Source organism: Balearica regulorum, chromosome 2 (assembly GCF_011004875.1).
Source record: "Balearica regulorum gibbericeps isolate bBalReg1 chromosome 2, bBalReg1.pri, whole genome shotgun sequence".
NCBI lineage: Eukaryota > Metazoa > Chordata > Aves > Gruiformes > Gruidae > Balearica > Balearica regulorum.
Window position 1 is genome coordinate 113447683 of NC_046185.1, and position 23092 is coordinate 113470774.

At 46.2% G+C, this 23092-nt stretch overlaps 1 protein-coding gene across 1 annotated transcript in view; it reads left to right on the forward strand.

The window, feature by feature from the left end:
* The first annotated feature begins 691 nt into the window (after positions 1-691).
* Positions 692-23092, forward strand: part of ITGA9 (integrin subunit alpha 9) — a 236714-nt gene continuing 214313 nt past the window's right edge. The window contains exons 1-4 of the mRNA XM_075745395.1: positions 692-1033; positions 10328-10455; positions 11752-11858; positions 19122-19245. Of these exons, the coding sequence (XP_075601510.1) occupies positions 864-1033; positions 10328-10455; positions 11752-11858; positions 19122-19245 (529 nt within the window). The 5' untranslated portion in view covers positions 692-863. The remainder of the gene's footprint in view (positions 1034-10327; positions 10456-11751; positions 11859-19121; positions 19246-23092) is intronic.

The window sequence follows — 23092 nt, forward strand, 5'->3', positions numbered from 1 at the left end:
ACACCGCCTCTCCTCATGGCTTCCCTTTTCCTGGGAGGATCTCCCATTCGTCTCAGCGTGATGCGACTCAGGCCCTTCTTCTGTCACCCTGGACATGAAGCGTTCCTCTCCATGTCCCAAATTGAAGCAGGGCTGATGGCCCCAAAGGAGCGGCGGGAGGCAGGACCGGTTCCTCCACCATCTCTTTCTGTCCCTCGGCTTTGTCACTTCCCTCTTCTCCCTCCAGACCCTCGACGGCCATCGCTCCAGAGGTGCGTGTGAGGGCAGAACCGGAGCGACACGCGTGAAAACGGGGCGGGGGGAAGGTGGGAAGGTGAGATTAGGCCACAGCTGAGGGGCTGGTTCGTGGAAGAGGGGGGTGCTGAGGGGTGGCGGCAGGGCCTCGCGGGACACCCCCGGGCGCCGCGGCGGGAGGAGCCGGGCGGCATAGACGAGGACCGAGAGTTTCGGAGCAGGGATGCCAGAGGGCGGCGGGGGCGGGGGGGGGGGGGGGGGGGGATCAGCACTCCGTGTCCCCCGCCGGGGCCGCCTTTACCGGCGGGCGGCTGCTGCGGGGCGCTGCCCGGTCCCGCGGCGGGTCCCGCCCGTGGCCGCCAGGGGGCGCCGGAGCCGCGGAGCGGACGGGGCGCGCAGTCCCCGCGCGTCGCGGCGCGGGGCGCAGCGGAGCCGCGGCGGGGCCGGGCCGGGCCGGGCCAAGTGGAGCCGAGCTGAGCCGAGCCGAGCCGAGCCGCGGGGCGGGCACAAAAAGCGCCGCGCCCGGCCGCGCCGCCTGGGAGTTGGCGCCGGGGGCAGGCGCGGGCTCGGCGGGCCGGGGCTCAGCGCTGAGCTGCGCCGGGACGGGCGGTTGCCCCGGGGCTCGCAGGATGCCGGAGGCTGCGCGGCGGCGTGGAGCGGGGGTGCTGTGGGCGCTGCTGTGGGTGGCCGTGGTGCGCTGCTACAACGTGGACGTAGGTCGCCCCGTGGTTTTCCAGGGACCTAACGGCTCCTTCTTCGGGTACTCGGTGCTGCAGCACTATCACGACAGCACGCGGTGGTGAGTAGCGCGGACTCTGCGCGCTCGGGGGCGGTGAAGCCGCGGGGCGCGGGCGGCGGCGGGGATGCGGCGCGGTTATAGCGCGGCCGGGGCATCCCCCGCGGGAGCCGCCTCTGCCGCCGCCCGGGAGCGGGACCCCGATGTGGCTCCGCGCCCCTTGTGCGCGGGAGGGGGAGGGTGGGGGGTTCGCCCTGATGTAAACCGGGGTCCCCCCCCGCTGGGCGGTGTTTTTTAACGCGGGAGTGACCTCCCCGGGCTGGCAACTGGCGCTCGGCATCGCGAACTCGGTGTCCTCAAGCGCCAGCGGTCCCTCGGCCGGTGGTTCGGCGCTTTGCGCGGCCCCGCTTCCTTGGGGGAAATATTTAGCAGCTCCTCTCCTTGACAGAAAACGCATGGGGTATGAAAGATGATAGGTCGTGCCGTGTTAAACGGGAAGAATTTTAGTAGCGGTAACCTCCAGCGGGAGCAGCGCGTTTAGCATCGGCAGTGCCGATCTCTCCGTACTTCGCCTTGGGAGGAAGAGAATCCCTCCGGTGACTGGAGAGACGTTTCCAAATCAGGAGGCGTTTGTCTGTCTCCCCTCTGTGCCCGCTCTTGGCATGAGGGACCGCAGAGGAAATGGATGTGTAATTTTATTCTATTAATTTTTTTTTTTAAAGAACAATGATAGAAAGTTTGTCTACATCTCAAAAAATTATGCAAACTGGCAAGCTTCTTGTTTTTCCCGTTGACTGAAAAGAGCCTTGGAACAAAGTCTGTCTCTCTCTTGTCTGGGTCAGAGGCTCTTTGTTAGAATTAAAACTGATTTCTCTTAATTGGACCTAGTTGATGTCATCTGGTGTGCTTCTAATGTGAGTAGGAGACAGTGCTGCCAATAAATGTCCACAAAGCCTGTCTTTATCTTTTACACTTAGATATGGCCCGATTACTCAGCTGTTGATGTTGGAACTGTGGTGCACTGTGATATAAATAAATGTATTCATGCCAGCGTCTAGTTCTTTAAAAATGAATTTCTTTCACACCCTTTAGTTCACAAGTAGATGTGTGCTCAGCCTTTCTGCATAGTGGCTTTCATGGAGCGTTCATTTTTAAAGACTTATCAGAAGACTTCATAGAGGAAAAGCGCTCTGGGAGGAGAAAAGCTCTCAGTTTAAAGCAATGCTTAACTTGGGGCAGGAACCAACAAAGGATGTGAAGGCTGAAAGCGACTTGTATTCAGCAGAAATTGCTGGGGATTCATGGCGATGTGAATGAAATGCTGATCTGGTGGGGTATGGTGGGATGAAAATGATATAATTTGTTGCTCCTTGTGTAGATGTCTATCATTCTGATCGGTAACGTGAATTATCTTCAGATAGCACCTGTTGGTGCGATTTTTTTTTAATTTTTTTTTTTTTTTGAAGGGGAGGTTGAACAGGGAGGATAATCTCTGTGGTATCCCACTTTGTTTGGAAACGATGCTGGACTAGCAGTGTTGGGTGTCTGTCTGAAGGCAGCCGTCTGCAAGAAGTCTGGTGCTCAAAAGTGAATACTCCAGCTATGCAAACTCCAGTTTTCTGAAAATGGATCTTCTTCACCCAGAAACAAAAAGTATCTAAGATTGAGAAGTGGTTTGAGATAAAAAACTTGTTAGCCCTAACACCTAGAAATGTTAACAGCAGCTTAATGTGGTCACCATCAGCACTGGGCTGCCAAAAATCATGAAGGTGGGAAAACTTCTCTCTTCACTGTGGAACCAGGGAGCTTGTTTTCACGGGTGCTTCAAAATCCTGCATCCAACAGAGGTTGAGATAAAAAATTTGGGAGATACGATTTTTACAATCTCCTTGACTCTACTTTGCCATATGCAATTGTGCTCTTAATGTGTGCGTGCAGCCCAAAAGTCAAGGGACAGCAATGAATCTCTCTGCTCTTGAAAGTATATGCAGCCTTTTTCTTATTTTCTGAAGATGCCATCCCCTGTACTGGATGGGCATATTCTGAGTGCAAGTGGGGTTTTTTTACATACTGCAACATAATATCAATTTTAAGTGTTTAACATATTTCTTCTGGAAGGCTTAAAGGATCTGGCCAATCTTCCTTGGCATTCAGACCATCAAAGGGCTGAACCCTTGTCAGTGCCTTTAGCTATGCCCATTTCAACTGAGTAGGGCATAACGGCTTCCAGTTTTATATAGTTCTATTTTAAAGCATATTTATACTATACAGAATCTTATACATCCCTTTAGATCATGAAGTCTCTGATTTCAAGTTTAAAGTGGTTACCAGTTGCAGGTTATTGAAATACAAGATACAATCCCATTTTATTGGATGGGTGCAGAGGGAAATGCTTAGTAGAACTCACGCCGTTTTTCAGATTTGTCAGGGTTTTGTGTGTGAAGCTTCTGTGTGCAAAGCTATAGAGCTATTTTCTTAACTGGCTTGTAGGCTTACTGGATGATTTTTAATTAATTTTTTATTCCCTTGTCCTTCAAATGTGATATTCTGGGGCAAAGCTGAAGTCTGCTATAGGGAATATGTAGTAAAAAATGTTTTCTATTCATCCCATTCTAGCATATAGGTGCTCTTAATAGTCATAAGGTTATTGTTTGGTTTTGTGTGCCAGTTTTCTTGGGCAGTAGTTAAGCTAAGTAAGCTTTAGTCAGTGATATTTTGGGCATTCATGACTTGTCTGGTGAACTGTGCACTATGTGAGCCTGCAAAAATGGGATTGATCATATCTGAGGCTCACAGGGCTCCCGCCTATCTAAAATTATTTGACATGTTAATATGCTCTCAAGCATTTGAGAGTGTTGTCATGATAGTTCAGGGTTTCTTGTTCTGAATATCGAGGCCTGGTATTCACCTAATGTACTTCTGACCAGGAGAGCTTCTTAGCTGAAGTGTGTTATTCTCAGTAGCCTGTGGAGGACCCGGCACTTGGGTCACAACAACCCTGTGCAACGCTACAGGCTTGGGGAAGAGTGGCTGGAAGGTTGCCTGGCAGAAAAGAACCTGGGGGTGTTGGTTGACTGTGGCTGAATACCAGCCAGCAGTGTGCCCAGGTGGCCAAGGCGGCCAACAGCATCCTGGCTTGTATCAGCAATAGTGTGGCCAGCAGGACCAGGGAAGTGATTGTCCCCCTGTACTCAGCACTGGTGAGACTGCACCTCGAGTATTGTGTTCAGTTTTGGGCCCCTCACTTACAAGGAGGACATTTAGGTGCTGGAGTGTGTCCAAGGAAGAGCAATGAAATTGGTGAAGGGTCTGGAGAACAGGTTTTAGGAGGAGCAGCTGAGGGAACTGGGGTTGTTTAGCCTGGAGAAAAGGAGGCTGAGGGGAGACCTTTTCCCTCTCTACAACTCCCAGAAAGGAGGTTGTAGCCAGGTGGGTGTTGGTCTCTTCTCCCAAGTAACAAGTGATAGGACAAGAGGAAATGGCCTCAAGTTGTGCCACGGGCAGTTTAGATTTGATATCAGGAAAAATTTCTTCACTATGAAAGTGTTACCAAGCATTGGAACAGGCTGCCCAGGGAAGTGGTTGAGTCACCATGCCTGGAGGTATTTAAAAGATGTGTAGATGTGGTGCTTAGGGACACGGTTTAGTGGTGGACTTGGCAGTGTTAGGTTAACAGTTGGACTTGATGACCGTAAAGGTCTTTTCCAGCCTAAACAGCTCTATGATTCTATTTATATGAGCTAAATATTCTTGCAGGAGGAAAGAAAAGGGGGATATTTGGTTTGAAATATTACGTCAGATAAATGTGAATAGCCAGGCCGGTACGCAGCCCTCGACACAGAAATTATAGTGGAATATGGGTATTCAGCCTCCACAGCGACAGTGCCTTTAACCTGTCTGAAATAGTCAATTGCAACAATGCTTCTCTTTCAGAGTTGTTTTTGCACAATTTTCATCTCAAGAAAAGTGTGTCATCACAGATGTGCTGGGGTTATTGTATTTCTGACAATGTCTCCTTTTCCTTCCTTAAGCAGGTTTTATGACTGTAAATCTTGAAAGGTTTATGCGGTTCCCTGTCACTGCCATTTTCAGTCAAGTAAGGAACCAGGTGTCTGCTTGCATTTGGAGCAGAGACAGGCTGAAGTGCTTCTGTTCTCCGGATATAATTTTGAAGCTTGGAGTAAAGACCCTACAAAGCAACAAAGAATGCTGCTTTCTCTGCTTTCCTTCAGACAGTTTAAGAAGAAACAAATGTCAATTTTGCCCCAATAAAAAAATGTTAATGATATGACATCTCAGATCGTTCTTTTTTAAAATAGGATGTTACCTTCTCTCTCTCCTTTCCCCTCCCTATGCCTCCTTCTTGCTGACACCCCCAAATCCCTCAGCAATCCTGGGTAACAACTTTATCCTTTCTGGCAACGTGATCTGGCACGAAAAAGTAATGGAGTCAGTTTAGTTGCATGGTGTCCTACTGTGAGTTTTGCAGTAAAGAATGAATCTGGTTTCTGTACTGTTGCTTCGTTCCTTTGGCTCTGCTCTTCACTGGATTGCGCTGCTGCTGAAACATGAAGGCTGTTCTGTATCTCAGGCTGATGGATATGCGTTGTTAGCGCATGATGTACTTGTGTGCAACCGGAAGGAAGACGCGGGAGCAGACTGACCCCATGGAGGCTGGGTGTTGTGTTAACAATGCCGTGTTGCATAGACAATGTAGTGATGCTGTAGGTGTTGCTGTAGCATTTCGGGGAACCTGGGCTTGCTGTTGTTAGTCACAGGTCATCCATCTTCCACCCAAATAACAGCCCTCCTGCTTCTTGCTCTGCATTTAATGGATGAACCACTGTTGGTTTTATTTTGAGGGCTTAGCAATTGACAGAGACTTTTGTGATGAGAAGAAACTCAGCTGGGATACGCTGGTGGTGCACCCTCTTCTGGTGCTGCTTTTGAAATCAGCTGTGGTATGCAAAGATATTTAAAGCCTTTTTTTCTCTGCCACTTAACATTGCAGTGAGGTGAGGTACCTACACTCCCCAGTCCTTGAGCTGTGATTGCCTAATCGCCGCTGGCATGCTGTAGGCTGATGCTTAATGTGCTTGGCATCTCTCCATGCCATCGGTCAGCTCGACACTTTCGTTCACTGTTCCTTCTGCTAAATGCAGCACTTAATTTCCAAATCTGTATGTCCCAAGGGTCAGTCATCACAGAAGTGATAGTTACTCTTCTGCAGGAAGTAATTTTAAGGAGGTGTGGATTTCCCTGTGGCCAAGAAAGCTTCTTGTCATCCATTAATATTGGCTGCTGCGGCTCCTGCAATGTGATGGTTTCTGGCCATGCAGCTGCGTAGTTGTCTCCATATAGAGGAGGGTGTTTGTCCTTGATCGTGCGAGTATGAATGCAAGAAGAGAAGGTTAAATGGCCTCTCTGCCGGCTTCTCCTCATGTTGGCTTAGAGCCCAATGCTTCGTTCACAGACCCAGTGGGATGCGGCCCATTCTAACAGATTTCTGTGCATGTCAAGCAAAAGCAACCCTAATGTAGCCCCAAACCCTGCTCCTACGGCCCTCGGTTCTCTTCCATAGAAGGTAATCTCTTTCTCTTGATGAGGTTTCCCCTGCAAGGTGTCTTCATGTAGCTACTCACAGATATCCTAGGGGCTTCCTGCAGAGTATTATGGTTGTGGTGAGAACCTGGACTCATCAATCCTCTCTGCAAAAAGCACTGCCCACATCATAAGCCTTTTGGCAAAAGGCTGGAGAACTGCTGGTGCTTGCTTGCTGACAAACCAAGTAGTCCTATAGCAGCACTGGAAAACTGTACCACAGAATTAGGCTATTTTAAACGAGAGCTGGTTAAACTAGTTGGAATATGTTGGAAGGTTGCCTGATAATAGCAAGAGGACAGGGTTGTACTTATGCTGGTTGTTTACGTATCTTATCTTCTGTGTTTATGCCAGGCAAGACTCCGCAGCCCTGAAATACAAGACTGTATTAGTCTCTAAGGCTTTGTTTTAAGATGTATTTCTGTTTCTATATGGTACCAGAGAAAACCACCTTCTCTGGTTGCAGCATTGTTTCATAGAGATTGCAAAAGATTTCAAAGGTGTTTTGATATCTGGGGGAGATAGAAAACAAGCGTTTGTTTTGCTCAATGAGTCCCAAAATATTCGGATGCTAATGAGTCTTCTATCCAGGTCTTCTGAAAAGTCTCACGACAGTTAAATAGGAGACTTTCTTCCAACAGTTAAGCTGTTACATACAGAAACTAATGAAAGGACTCTTTTTCTTGACAAAGGAAATATTCCAGTCTCAAACCTTTGAATAAAACCAGAGTAAGTGGTTGTTGTGGTTTAACCTGGCCGGCAGCTAAAACAGCCACACAGCCATTTGCTCACTTCCCCCCCTCTCCAGTGGGATGGGGGAGAGAATTGGGGGGGGGGGGGGGGGGGGAAGGTAAAACTTTTGGGCTGAGATGAAGACAGTTTAATATGACAGAAAAGGAAGAGAATAATAATGATTGATAGAATACACAACACAAGTCATGCACAGCACAATTGCTCACCACCCACAGATCACCAATGCCCAGATAGTTCCCAAGCTGCAGTCTAAACCCCTGGGCAGCTTCCCCCAAGTTATATACTGAACATGACATCATAGGGTACGGAATATCCCTTTGGCCAGTTGGGATCAGCTGTCCTAGCTGTGTCCCTGTTCAGCCTCCTCGCTGGTGGGGTGGTGTAAGAAGCTGAAAAGTCCTTGACTTGGTGTAAACACTGCTCATCAACCAGTACATCACTGTGTTATCAACACTATTCTCATCCTAAATCCAAAACACAGCACTATACCCACTACTAGGATGAAAATTATCTCAGCAGAAATGAGGACAGTGATATGTGGCAAATAACAACTTGATCAGCCGAAAAGCATGTGAACCAACAGAAAACCTCCCATCTCCCTGAAGGTCACCGTCTCAGGGCAAGGGTGAGCATGAGTCATGCCAGACGGAACAGGAGATCTGCAGAGGTTTCACCGGCTGGGGTCTAGGTGCAAGAGTGAAAGAATGAGGCAAGATCCTAAGATGACAAAGTGTGTGATATAGGTGAAATATCAAATATGAATGTATGGACATTCAGGACAATCCAAAATAGATTTGCTTTTGGCACACACCACCAGTTGCCTTTACTGGCTGCTTCCTTCTGCTCAGTCCACATGAAACAGCAACAGACATTTCCTTTTTGAAAGGGATATTTGCTCAAGACAGTAGTATTATCTGTGCCAGTAGCCTACTCAAACCATTAATTACCATTTTACCCATTAAGCTTTTTAAAGAGCCGAAGAATCTTTGTGATTTAGGCTCCTTCATCTCCATCTTGCATTCTGCAACCCAAGGTATCTTGTGCGCTTATTGCTGAATCATATTTACTTTTCTTAGGTTAGAGCAAAGCTTCTTTTAAACTGAAGATCAGTGTGGCCTATATTATCTTATTGTTATAACAGGTCATAGAAACAGTTTCTTGCCATTTGCAATTTGAACCCATAACTCTTTAAGCTAGTAATATCCTCCCTTATTTATTTTTGTTAGACCTCATGAATGTCAATAACTGAATGACATGCATTCATCGCCTGTGTAAATGAAATGATTGGCATTTGATTTTCTGCCTGCCGCCTGCCTAGTGGGATTTCCATTCGGAGCTATTATTTCAGGCTCCTTTGCGCTCACTCCCCAATGTGTGCAGGCTTTGTAGGTTTTAGCAACTTAAATATTTCAGACATTAATTCTTCTCACTTGTGAAAACATGATGTGCATTGTAGAGTGCAGCCCCATCAAACTTCTCCAAATGTAGTCTGGGAGAAAACGATCACTTAATGTAGGGGATTCTCTTCTTTTTGTAACCGTATTTCCAAATGCCGTGGGATGATTTTGTCACATCCAGGCAATTGTGTACCACAGCAGTAGTGGGGATGTGCTGCTTAGGCTGACCCTGGACACCTGCATGCCTTGTGCCTCGGGTCTCCCTGTGTTTACTGGAATGGTGATGATGGGTAGTGGTTAGGGATGGAACTTTAAATTAGAGGATGAAGGAGAAGGTGTTTAAAATAGGGAAAGGTTCCATGTTGGGGCTGGTGCTGGGCTGCCCATCTGTGCTGTGGATGGGCTGTGTATGCGGACTGACTTTGCACCAGTAGCTCTCTATCCCTTTAGTGGGTAAACCAAGAGCAAGGAATGTCTTCCTGGTCAGCTGCTGCCTCCCAGGTAGCAGGCTGGATCCATGCAGGCAAGTGCTGGAGGCTCAGTCTTTTAGAGATGGTCACCCTTAGTTTCAGCCCTGGGCTTAACTTCACCAAGGATTTTGTTACACACAGAAGCTCTACCCTGCCTCACAGTGTAAGGGTATTGGCAGAACTGATGCTGAACTACCTGGTGGCCTCCACCGCCCTCCCTGGAGCTGCCTTCCTCCTGCTTAACCTCCCTCCTCACCCTCGTGTGCCCAGGTCCGGGCTGACAATCAGATGAGAAAGATTGTCCCTTTAATAAGGAGGCAGTAAAAGGCCTCCCTTAATACTTGTGCTTCCTCTGTAATCCTCCTCAAAAAGCATCCCTTAGGGCATGAGCTGCCTCCAGCTTCTAAACAGTTAACTAGATAATAACACAAGGGATTAAAAAGTGCTCATCATCTTTCAAGGGTATGTTAAGGAACAGTATGGTCAGAGCTGTGCATTGGTGCTTCCCAGTTCTCATGTGGGATAAATAGTTCAGGTAAAGGCTTCACAGCCTTAATGATGAATGTTGGTCGATGGCAATGCATTGTGGAAGAGATTTACTCCTATGTTGTTGGTTAGGGGTTTTTGTCTTTTGGTTTTTAAAGCTGTAATTACATAAAACATTCTGAGAATGGGGTGCCTCAACTTTCTCAACAAGCTTATTAATCTTTGGCTGGCTGGCAAGCCCGCAGGTTCAGGTTTCATCCTCTCATGGGTGTGTGTATTAACTCTTGTGGGTTCTTGGATTGATAGGGATGTAGCTAAAACTGAGGAAAAATGGATGCAGCTGCTGTTGTCCGTCCTAATACTTTCCTAAATGCTTTTGGGGGGTGGGGTAAGGAGGATTGCTTTAAATGTGTGACAACCCTAATGGAAATTTAACTTGTTAAAGTATTTGAGGCTTTACTGGGGAAAAAGGCCTTTATTGTGTGTGGTGTTTTCAGTTTGTGAATCAATGTCATCATTTTACAAGGTTGCTGAAAAAAGTCCTTTTGCTGAGGAAGCTCTGGCAGTGTGAACCTTGCTGTTGTTTATTTATTTATTTATTTAATTTTCTCCTGAAATTAATCATTTGTTACTTTGCTTTTGGTTTCCAGGGTCTTGGTTGGTGCTCCCAAGGCAGAATCTAAATACAGCACGTCTGTTCAGTCCCCAGGAGCAGTGTTTAAATGTCGAGTCCATACCAACCCTGACAGAAGATGCACAGAACTGGATATGGGGCGAGGTGGGTAGTTACGATGCTTGGAGGGGAGAACGGGGGAACAAAAAAACCCCTGAACCATCCTAAATGGCTAGCCATCCTCCTGCCAACTTCAAAGAGGCCCCAAGACTCTGAGAAGGATTCATCAGCCTCTCCTGATGGCTTTTGGATTTTGAGCACCAGTAGCAAAGATGTCATATTCTCTTCAGCATTGTGAAATAGCATCCCACGTGGTGCTGGTGTCCTCCCAGTGCCCCTGCTCATGCTTTCCAGCGAGTAAATGGGCAAAGGTGGACTTTTTTTCCCCTGCTTACCCTAAGCCACTGCCTTTTTTGCACCTGCTTCAGCGTGACTTTGCAGTGTGTCGGTGGGTATGTAAGCAGTTGGGAGCACTGCTGCCTACTCCAGGCAGCGCTGAAATAAGGGTGCATGGGATGACCCTAGGCTGTGGGTGCATGATACGCGGTGTTATTAGGAACGTGGAGATCTGTGAGTTCCCTTGTAATGCAGCAAATCATTCCTTGGGTTTGCTTTTTGGGCTAAAGGAAAAAGTTTCTCTGTGAGAGCTGCGCTTGTATGCTGTTGCACCTGATCAGGATCAACTTTGGTTTCTCTGACATACTGTCTGAATCAGGGGAAGGTGGAATCCTAAAGTAAAACTCCGATTTAAAACTATATGTGATGGATTCTGATGGAGAAAATTGAAGCCTTTTAATATTTTGGTTTGCTTGGTGACACGTGTGTTAAAAGGCATATTGGTATTGTTCACCTTTGTTGGTTCACCTTTGTTGTTCATTCATGATTGGGTCAAGTAGAATTTATTTTTATGATGCTTACATATGTTAAAACAGTGTTTTGGCTAAGCTCGATTTGTCCTGCTACTGTAATGTAAACTGTCTGTCATGGATTAGTGAATGTTGCCTGACAGGACTAAATATTTAGGCCTCAATTTTTCTTATGTGCCCCAGATCTCATTTTCAAGAGTAATTTTTGCTTTGATTGCATTCTGCAGGCAATCCCACATCTCTTCCATTGACTTCAGTTGGATGGTTTATTCAGTTAGAGCTGTGGATGTGCTGTAATAGCTTCCACCTGTTTGGGACAAGGTCTGTCCTCTACTATGTATTTGTACAGTGCCTAGTGAGAGTGAGAGCATTGCCCCAATTAATGCATACAAGAACTAATAGTCAGAATGAAAGGGAAAAGAAAAGCTTGGTCAGGCAAACGTTTGATGGGCAATCTCTTTTCTTGTAGGGATTCTTTGGTGGGTATTTAAAACTCATGTCTCCTTGCCTTGCTCTCTTTCCCCTCTTTCTGTAGGCAATTCTCGGGGCACGCTCTGTGGAAAGACCTGCAAAGAAGACAGAGATGATGAATGGATGGGCGTGAGCCTGGCTAGACAGCCGAAGGCTGGTGGAAGTGTGCTGGTAAGTCCACTCTTTTCTTTGATCTCATTAAAACCATTGCTGCTGTCTGACTCTAATGCTAAACACATCAGGATTAATGTGTTCGGCAGTGACTGACAGAGTCCAGCTTTACGGGCAGCAAATTCTGTAGTCCCTTCCTTCAAGCGGAAGGAAAAGTGAGCCGCAGCCAGAAAGCTTCATTTATAGAGGGAGGACTTCAAAGCCGTCACACCTGACTTGTGTCACCCAAGGGCTTCCTCCTAAATCTGAGGGATTAAATCTTTGAACAGAATAAATAGAACTTTGTCTGGGAGATACCTGCTAGCTTGTTGTTTGCCTGTGTTTGTGTAGGGAATATTTATGCATCCATTTTCCCTGAGCATATGTATTGTGTGTCAAAACTCACCATGAAAAGTGTAAGATGAGTCTTTGTGGTGATATTTTTTCTTTACGTATATTAATTTTCCATTAATGAGGCAGAAGTGTTGACAGTAGAGATGACTTAGTTGTGTGTGGGTGGCCTTGTTGTCTTTGATATGGTTACCATGCACATAGACAGGTCAGGGAGAGCAGATGCGATCCTTAGAATGTGGAATTTCTCTTTGCAAAACAACATTTCCTGTGCTGAAAAAAAATTGTAAAGAGAGCTGGGCAAAAGCCTTTCTAAAATACATGGATATATTATGATCAATAGTTGTCTATGTTTATATCCGCGGTTGGGTTCTGACTGTCTACCCGAGTGAGTCTGTCTGCAGGAATGTTAATTGAAATTAAAAAAAAAAAAAAAAGCATCAAAATGTTGCACCTATTATATGTGGCAGGCAAATTTCAAGCTCATCTCAGAGTAACCATAACAACAATCGTAAACATCACTGTTTGGGAGTTGAAAACTTGCAGTATGACCCCATCTTTCCAGTGAGATAGGGGACTACCCCAGTACGTGTCACCAAACTGTCACAAAGCTGCTAGTAAGAATGATCTCGTACAGTGATGACTGTGCCAGCCACCTGTGTAAGCCAAGTGGACAAAGCTGCTTCACTCAAATGTGTTTTTCTTAATATGTGCTTAGAGACCAAACATGCCCCAAGTCCTTGCACACCCAACTTCCCTATGGGGGGGCAGGTGTTTTTTATATCTTCCTGCGATAGCACTATGGTATTTTATCTGATTGTCTCTTTTGGTGTACAGCTTGCCAGTGCTACAGGGGCTGGCTGAGGCTTTGCTTTTCCTGGATGTTTTAAATGTGCTCAGCAATAGAGGGGGAGGGGAAAAACAGAGTGGCATACATAAAATACACTGTACAGCAGAGCACAAAATTAAGGCATTCGTGCTAGAAGAGCAGTGTAAGCATGTAATGTTTTCATAGAATCATAGAATGGTTAGGGTTGGAAGGGACCTCAAAGATCATCTAGTTCCAACCCCCCTGCCATGGGCAGGGACACCCTCCACTAGACCAGGTTGCCCAAAGCCCCATCCAACCTGGGGATGTTCCCTCGAACACTTCCAGGGATGAGGCATCCACCGCCTCTCGGGGCAACCTGTTCCAGTGCCTCACCACCCTCACAGAGAAGATTTTCTTCCTAATATCTAACCGAAATCTACCCTTCTTCGGCCTAAGGTCTTTACCCCTCGTCCTATCACTATGTCCCTTTGTAACCAGTCCCTCTCCATCTTTCTTGTAGGCCCCCTAAGGTCTCCCCAGAGCCTTCTCGTCTCTGGGCTGAACAGCCCCAACTCTTTCAGCCTGTCTTCATAGGAGAGGTGCTCCAGCCCTCTGATCATCTTTGTGGCCCTCCTGGACTCGCTCCAACAGCTCCATGTCTTTCTTATCCTGGGGATCTCAGAACTGGAGAGTGGAGTAGAGGGGCAGAACCAGCTCCCTCAACATGCTGGTCATGCTTCTTGTGATGCATCCCAGAACACGGTTGGCTTTCTGGGCTCCAAGTGCGCATTGCTGGCTCATGTTGAGCTTCTCATCCACCAACACCCCCAAGTCCTTCTCCTCAGGGCTGCTCTCAATCCATTCTGTGCCCAGCCTGTAGTTGTGTTTGGGATTGCCCAGACCCATGTGCAGGACCTTGCACTTGGCCTTGCTGAACTTCCTGAGGTTCAATGGATATCCTGGTCTGTACGTGTGCTCAGGGTCCTGCGTGACTACTGAGGAGTAACGTGCACTGATCAGGATAACACTACCTCAAGACACAGCATCCTCACCCTTTTCCAGTCATTGGCCTTAACTAGACAAATTGTTGTCCCATTTTCAGAAGATAGCACATAAACTTCTCAAGGCAATGCTGAGACATTTTTGTCAAAATTAGAGTTACCTTAAGAATAATGATTTCATTTATTTTGGTTCAAACAGAAGCAGGTTGCAGCTGATGTCTAGAGAGGCAACACCTAAGTGAAAACAGCAAAGGAAGGGAAAGCTGGTGGAAAAAAAGCCAGGCATCTAGCAAGGCTGGGGCTGGCTGCTCGCTAGCTGAGGAAAGGCTGCAAGCGTGAGAGATGTGGGCAACCTGTGAGGGCTTAGTTTTGGGCTGAGTGGATAGAAATTTTAGACATAAAGCAGTTAAAAGCAAAATGTAGCTAAAGTAAAATGCACAGCTGGTGGTGTGGTTATTCTGGTGCCACTTAAGCTGATAAAACGTCTCCACAAGTTACACTGATTTAAGGAAGTCCTAAACCAGCCTTCTGACAAGGTTATTCTGCCCTCACCACGTAGATTGTGTCTGGATGCTCAAGGATGTTTAAATGTCTAATTCTCATTGATTTCATTAAGATATTTATCACCAAAGCACTCTGTCTAAAACGACTAATTAAACATCTGTGCACATCTGTGTGTAGACAGAGCCTGGAATGAAGGCATACAGATTCTTTTGTGGATGGAACATACCTGGCTGTTTCAGGACATTGTTACTCTCTGTTTTGAGATACCTTTTTAATGAAAAAGATTCATGAATTTCCCATAAGCAGATGGTATTTAATTCATGTGCTCTTCTAGTTTCAAAGATCAGGATTTCTTTAAAATGCAGTTGTCTTTGAAGCGCCTGTGAAAAGAGCTGGTGTTATGAGAAGATGTGTCTGAATGTGTGTTCAGAGCCGCATCTGCCTATTTTAGCTTTTTAACAAAATTACTAGCTAACTCTTGTGAGCGATGCCCAGTAGTTATGAGTATGTGCAGTCTATATTGTCAGGCATTACAACTCTATTTACTGCATTTCTCTCAGGGATTTCTTTAAGTCAGAGTGGTATGTCTGTGTTCAATACCCCTGGATGGATATTTTTTTGGGGGGGGGTATAAATATAGGTAGTCACTCTTGACATCCTGTGTTTGAGGAATTAGTCCCACAGTTTAACTGTGACTTGTAGGAAGAAGGTGTTCCTTTTGCTTTGAAACTCCTTAGTGGCTAAAACTTCTGTCTTATCAGCCTTCCCCAGTTGCCTGATAAAAGTACAGGCTTCAGTGGAAAGATGGCAGTAGGGAAGGTGAGGAGTGTGCAGGGGGCTTTAGCTGATTTTTGTAAAGTCGATTGTGTTTGAGCCCATAATGTGCCAGGATGTTACTGAACCAGAGTTTTATGTTTGTGTGGTGGACTAAACAGAAAAGCATCGAACAATGAGGATTTAAACAAATGAAGAAGTAAGATTAGCTAAAAAAGCTCTGACTTTGCAATTCAGTGGCTTCCTGTCCTTGGGTATGCCGTCAGTCAATATTTGCATTAATCTAAGTGCTGCAATAATACAGCCAAGATTGCCAGCTCTTTCCAAACTGAAACGGCAAAAGTCCTCCTTTTACTTCTGTTGGGACAGGAACCAGGGACAGTGCATTACGATTTGGAGATAAGCCACATCCTTCAGTCTTGCTCTTCCTAAATACCTACCACATCTGTCATTACTCTGATTTTATGAAGTGTCACTATTTTTCATTTTAAGTGGTTGACTTACTGGCACATTTAGTAATTTTGTGTGTGTCTGTAAAAAACCCATCACTGCAGCAAAGCCAAAGTCCTCCTAGGGAAGAGCAAACCAGAAATGGTCTGACAGTGGTATTCTAAAAGTCCCTTGTTTGGGCTTTGACTTTAGGAGTCAGCAGAGGGCTCTGTAAGGACTGTGGGCAGTCGGGCTCGGACGTGAAGCCTGGGTCTGTCATGTTGCTTTTCCTGTGGTGCAAAGCCTGTGCTGGCATTCAATATGCAAAAGAGGAAAGTGGCTGCAGTTCTGAAATGGCCTATTCATTATACTGCGGTAATGCAGTGTCTGCCATCACTAGAGACCTCTGTGTACTTTGCCCAGAAACTTTTTATTTTGCTTCAAGAGTTTGCACCCTTTCTCTCCTGTTCCACGGAGCTGGAGCCCATGCCCCAGCAGCAGCTGCTGAGCACCAAAGCGTGTCGATGGCCTCTTCGTTGCACAGGGGCACACTGATGGCTTGCATCTAAAAAGGGTGTCTAAGCTGTCAGTTATTTGCAATCACCTTAGGAAAAAACAAAACAACAAAACCCCAAACGTCTCTGCAGCATCAAACTCGGGCAACTCATCTCTGTTCCCAAGACCTTTTGAGACATGTCCCATCAAAAAAGGAAGGCTGTAGCCACCTTTGGTAGCACATGACCTTGCCTCAGCAATGTTGAATAATGCAGGGACCATGTACTGTAATCCAATTGAACATTTTTTTTGGGAAGGCAGGAGAACCAAAAGCATCTATGGACAAGTTTTGCTGTGGCAGTGAGACAAATGTACTGCTTGCCTGGCTGCAGGGAAGTGAGTTTTGAGGAAGAGGAGCTGCTGAACTCCTGTCCACTGCAAATTCTGCAGCTGTGTAGAATAGTAAAGTCTGGGTAGTCTGGGGCAACCCATGCTGAGATAACCAAGGTGGAGCTCATTGCTTGCAGCTATGGTTACGAGCTGTCCACAGACTCAGGCAGTCAATGGTAAACTGTAGTGAATACACAGCATGCTGAAGGTGCAGAAAAGTGATCATTAGAAAAACAAACAAACAAACAAACCCCAAACCCTAACAGATTAGGTAAGTGTGCCCAGAATTGCTAAACTGAGCCCATAGCCTCCAGTTGATTTTGTACATATTTCTTATGCAGCAGCTCCTTTTTTTCTCCTTATGCTGTTCTGTCTGTCTCGGCCTCTGCACCTCACTCCTGAGCAAAGCCTCCTGCTTATGATGAAATGCTGCTGCTTTCCCTGACTCTGTCATTTGTGCTCCTCTGGGAGAGATTAGTAGGTTAATTTATGTGAGTCCCTTGCAGTTTCCAAGATATAAAATGTCAAGGAATTTACAATATCACAAACCTTTATTTATCTTTCCATAATTTTAAAAAGTACTCTTGGTCTGTTTCCGTTTTTAAGTTTATATCTGGAGTTGGGGTTGACTTGACTGTTGCTTTAATGGTATGTGTCTTCATGGTACTGTCTTTTAAAAGGGCTGTGCATGTGTCTATTTGTGCTCGCAGCACAGATTCCGTGGGAGAGAAGCTATTTCCTGGTTACTCTGAAAACAAGCATTTCATGTGTTGTTTTATGTTTTATTGTTGAATTTTGAATGAGTCGTGCGTGGGGATTAAAATCATAACTGAGCTTCCTTAAAGCCAGTCAGGGAGTCCTCAAAGCTGCTCCTTACAGGACTCCCCACGTACGTTTGGCTGTCGAGCAGAGTGCCATCAGAAGCATCCTTCGTGCCGTGCATGGCAGCCCGCACCACACAGAGCAGCACAGAGCTTTCCATAGCCCCCAGAGTCACTTGTTAGCCCTCTGTGATAGCCATCTTCAGGTGATAACGTGCTTCTCCTCAAGTACCAGAAATTAGGAAAACAATAAATACCACGCTCCACATGTAGCACTGCTAGTAGCAGAGCAGGCTTTTGCACAACTGGTTTTGCTCTGTTTCAATTAAAAATAAGAGAATAGTATTACCCTTATATGTCTTTCTGGGGTTAAGTATATGGCAAGGGGACTGTGTTGACTGCTGGATTGAATTTTGAGTTTCCCAGTGGTTGATACACTTCCCACGTCTTTACCGGATAGGTGACACAACTGTGCCTGGTTTATGGAGTTTTTACCATGAGATGCTTCCATGGGCAATGTGCTCAGCTTGGAGGTGCTGAGGCAGAAGATTGGAGTAGCGCAAAGGGGAAGAAAAGAGAGGATGTTTCATCTGGGGAGGATAGGGTCAAATGTGGGGACCATGAAGGGAGTTGACGCGAAGTTTCTAGGAAAAGCTGAAAGTACGTGGAGGAGATGATTTGTAGCATAGAGACTGCTCTGTGCCCATGGGACCGAGCCTTAAATGATATAAATTGACACATCTACACTGACTTCAGTGACTTAGACCAGCTGGAGATATGGCATGGCATGTGTTCAAGTTCAAAGCCCTTGCTGTTGCACACTTTTAGCTCCATTTATTCCAGCTAACCCCTGAGCATCAGATGACTTGTGGCTTGTCTGGCAGCAATGCAGTGTTAATTTTTGGAGCAAGTGTGTTCTGGAAAGGTGTGAACCAGGCTCCACATTGTTTGTATGCATGCCCGTGTTTGGCAGTTGTACTGAGCAAGTGTCCTGGTGAGACTGGTTTAGCTCTGATTTTACAGGGTGATCTTATTCTTTACAATGAAGGGAAAGGCACCTCGATCTCTGCAGCTCATCTGCACCTTGATTGAAGTTGCCACTCTTGTTGCCACAAAATGTCTGGCATTTTCACTTAAATTCATTACTAGTAAGCAAGGCCCAGCTCTTCTGTCACCAGAAACAAAGCTGCCTTTTCCAGCAGGACAAGCCTTTGACTCGCACATTTGTCCTCTGGTGCGATAACCTTCTAATATGGTCTTAGTAACCTTCTGAGTCTTAGCATCACTTCTGATCCTCTTATGTCAATTCTCAATGTCTTTATTACCATTTTCCCTCTGTATCTCGCTTGGCTGGGTTCTATCACTACATCTTCAGTTTGGAAAAGCTTCACTGGCTGTGAGGATTCATACACAGTGAAAGATCTTGAAATCTCCAGCATGGGTTCTGTCTTGTTCTGAGACCTGCTGTTTTCCTAGTCATGCACACATTAAGGCTGAGATCTGAGCTGCTGGGTCAGACAGCGTCATGAGCTGCAGAAGATAATGGTGAGAAGATACTTTGTCTAGAAAGAGTGGGGTTTATGGGGAGGACAATGGGGCAGTGAGGGGGAAGGTGATGCCGAGAGGTCCTGTTCGTGCATGCTCTGCCTTGGTCAGAGGGCTCTTCTGTGACTCTGGGTCAATAACACATGTGATATGATCTGTTTAGGCATGTGCACACCGCTGGAAAAACATCTATTACGAGACAGAATACATCCTGCCCCACGGCTTCTGCAACATCATTCCCCCCAACCTGCAGCCCAACGGGAGGAAGCTCTTGCCCTGCTATGAAGGTAAGGAGTGTGGGGGCTGGGAGTGGGTCTCATCTCCATCGCTGCTCTCTCATTTTATGGCTGCTGTGTTTTCTTTTTATTTCCAAAGCCATCCATTGGGTTTTGGATGAAGTCGGGAGAATGACACAATGACTGAATGGGTCCTGTGACTTAGTGTGCAGGGTTGGACTTTACTAGAGAAATAATACATTTCTGAATTGTGTTTTTTGAAGCAGCAGCTCTCTCTCCCATACGTGAATAACTGGTAGATATTGATCTGAGCTTGGCCTTTTGTGCTTTGCTGCCACACAGAGTAAAAATCCTGAATTATGTTGCAGTTGGGAGCCAATTTGCCCATCTTAAGGAAATATTTTCATTTTTGTGCTTTGATATATCAGAGGACTGGGGGTGGAGGGAATGGCTGCTTGACACCTTGCTCATTTTGGGGAACTTCTGCAGCAGTTTATATTAAACTGTTTCGGGTGCTGAAAGGTGTCTTGGTCCCTGTTTGGATCCTCCAAAGGTCTGGGTTTAGGGGGCACGGAGAGGGAGTGGGTGGCTGTGCCTGTTGATTCTGCTCCAAATCCCAAGTGTCAACATTTTAATTTTCCAGCTCTCTGGTGCATTTGAGACTCTTGTATCATACTTCCTTTCCTAAAGACTTCAGAAGATAGCATCTCCTCAGCCAAGAGCAATTAACTAAACCAGAGGCATGAGTGTGTTCTTAGGAAGAAGATAGGGTATCTCCTAAGATTTCTCAGCCTTCAGAGAAATGTTTGGGAGAAAACATCTTCTTGGTTTCTACTGTCTGTCCCAGGCATTGTTGTTCCCCTCTTGCCTGAAGGAGCCTGAGGAAGCGTGGGAGTTCAGAGGACAAGATGCACCAGAGTTTGTTGTGGGCAAGACCACTAATTTTATTTATTTATTTGCTTTTATTCATTATCCACCCCCCCCTTCCCAAGTTGGCAGTGGCCAGCAGCAGGCTTGCTGCTGACATTAGTAAGTGAGAGAGGTATAAGGTGGTGGATGTCCTGGTGAGTTTCTCTGCTGCTGACAAGTGGCCGACTCCCTCTGTGAGACAACTGGGTCCCCTCCAAGCCCACTCTTTCTCCTGAGGCAGCTCCTCACCTCCCTCCGGGCTTTGCTTGGGGAGCTGCTGCCGCAAACCTACACACCTTCTGGAGACGGCACACAATTTCCCAGCCCTGAAATTGGTCATTATTTGAAATGTGATGGATTTTGAGTCTCTTGACCCAGCCATGCCAGTTGCTCTGCAGCAGAATACAAGTAAACTACGTAAGCCTTCCTGTTGTGAGCACCATCCTGCTGTATTTGTCTTATTTTATTTATTTATTTATCTATTTATCTATCTATTTATTTATTTATTTATTATTTATTTCCCTTGTTCCTGTCAGCGAAGTCAGGATAAGGCCTCACACAGGGATAATGCACTGCAAATAACCCAATATTAACTTTATGGTCAATGCGCACATGTGGACGGACTGGGGGGGCTCCCTCCGAACCTGTGTCACTGCTCCTGCATGGCCTTAAAGACGGCCCGCCTGAAGCTGAGGCGGGGAGGTGGTTTCTGGAAGAGATGAACCGCTTGTGTTTTTGTGTGCGTCATGTCTTTGGAGTAAAAATGTTGCTAATCTGACAGGATATTTGCCAGGAATTGCTAGAAAATAGAAATGTGTGGGCCTAGTACATGCAGAGCAGCCAGTGGAAAGTTGGCAGGGCTGGTGCAGTATGATGTTGGCTTAATTTCACTCCATGCTAGAATGAAAATTGGAGGTTTGGGACTGATTTTCCCCCCTCCCCCATCAGACATGAAATCACAAAGTATCACGAGGGATGGCTGCATTTGTTTACTCCTGGATATTTTAGGTTTCAATAAAACAAGCTCAAAGAGAGAGACAGCCGTGGTATGTCACACAGAGGGATTCGTTGTTTGAGGTTTGCTGTGAAATAAGATTGCAGTCATCCTTGTAACATTTTTCCTTTGCTTTCTGGAAGCAGAAGAAGAAATTCTTCTCCACTGAGACTGAGGAACAGCCCGAAGGAGAGCAGCTGGGAGTCTGATAGTGGCAATAAATGCTGTGCGTAATGCAGCTGAAGTGCCGCTACACCGAGCAACTCTGCGGCCATTGCCAGGAGGCTGCCAGACTTGTGGTTGCAAGCCCTGTGCCAGGAAGCGTGCCTTTGCCTGCCGAGGTCGTGGTGTCTCGTCCTTCTCCGGGACTTGCCATGCATGAATGTGTGCAGGCAATCACGTGCTCGTTTCCAGAAGCCCCATCATTAGCACAGCTAAGGCGATAAGCCCCGTGAGAGGCTGGCGCGGCTGCATGGTCCACGACCAGAGCTGGCTCTCGCCTAACTGGCAAAGGGTGCAGGCCAGTTGAGTGCACAGCAGTCTCCATCCATCTCTGTGTGTGTGTGCACACCTCGAGATGGATTATTAGCTTGTATAACAAAAGTCTTGTGCCAGAAAGGGAGAGGAGTCTGACCTTGGGACAGACGCACTTAATGCATACGATATGTTTTCTCTCCACATAAAGCAGACTTAATAATTAAAGACAAAGGAGGAAATGGAAATTTCCTGACTGGATGGTAGTGGTGCAACAACATAGGAGTCTTAATCCATCTTATTCTTGTCTAGCTTCCCTGAAAGAGCTGACAGAAGTCTGGAAACGATTGAGAGCTAATGAGAACAGCAGCAAGCCTAATAGTTAAATGCAATCTCTCTGAGTAGGAACTAATCTGGTTTATATGAGCTGGATGTCCTTTGTGGTATAGCTGGCATATGGAGCCACAGTCTTCCAGGCAGTGCTTTCACTTGGTTATTTTTCCCATTGTTTTAATCACCTTCCAAAAAAAAGGAGCTGCCTCTTCATTCCCCTGACATGTTCAGCTTGCAAAGAAGAAGGGTGGCCACGTTTGCTGTGAGAAGCAGCCCAGCCGATGGGGAGAGCTACTGGATGGTTTCCTACTCCTCTGTGGTAGGAGTTGGTGGTGAAGGTGGGGAAGACTGATGGACCCTTTGGTTAGTAAATAAGGGGAACATGCTCACATGCCTCGCCTCTAAAAGGGATAAGCAAGTTTTCCCACAGGGTCCAGACCACATTTGGTTTTCTGGGAGCCATCAAAACATCCCTGCTTTGTGGTGCAAACCAATACCACAATGCTAGGTCAGAAAGATTGCTACTGTTTCTTCCTAGTGTAGTCGAACACTGTCAGATAGGAAGGAAGAGGCTTCCAGTGCAAATGATAGTTTAACTGTCCACTTTGCTTCCATCTGTGAAGATGGTAGATACAGGATTTTATTGCACCGTGGTGTTTATGTTATGGCCTTGAAGTTTACTTAGAGACTTTTAGAGAGGTTTGCTCAGAGAAGAAGTTGAGGAACATTTGCCTTCAGAATCATCACACATCACAACCTATCCTTTTTGTTTGTATATTGTTTTATCCAATTACTTCTTCCTTGGCCTTACTTTTCTTATAACCTGAGATCACCATGGCTACAAAACACCACTCTCTTTTCTTTTTTGCTTTATGTATTTATTCATGGCACATCTTCAAAGTCGCAGAGGCAGCCACCTCTTCCAGATTCAGCCTCATCTTACTGCTTTGCTATCAGCTGTTCCCACAGCAGTTAGTTTAGTGGCTTGCGGTCTCTGTAATCGGGGGTGCACAGCAGTCTGCGGGCAGGCGAGAAAGAGCAATAAAGAAGTGTAAAAACAAAGGATCTGTTCATGACAGCAGTTATTGCCTGGAGCTACATGGAAACTACCGAATCCACTGTATGCAATATCTAAACCTCATGCAAATATTGCTATTCAGGTGTGCAAAAGCTGTGAGCTGACACAGC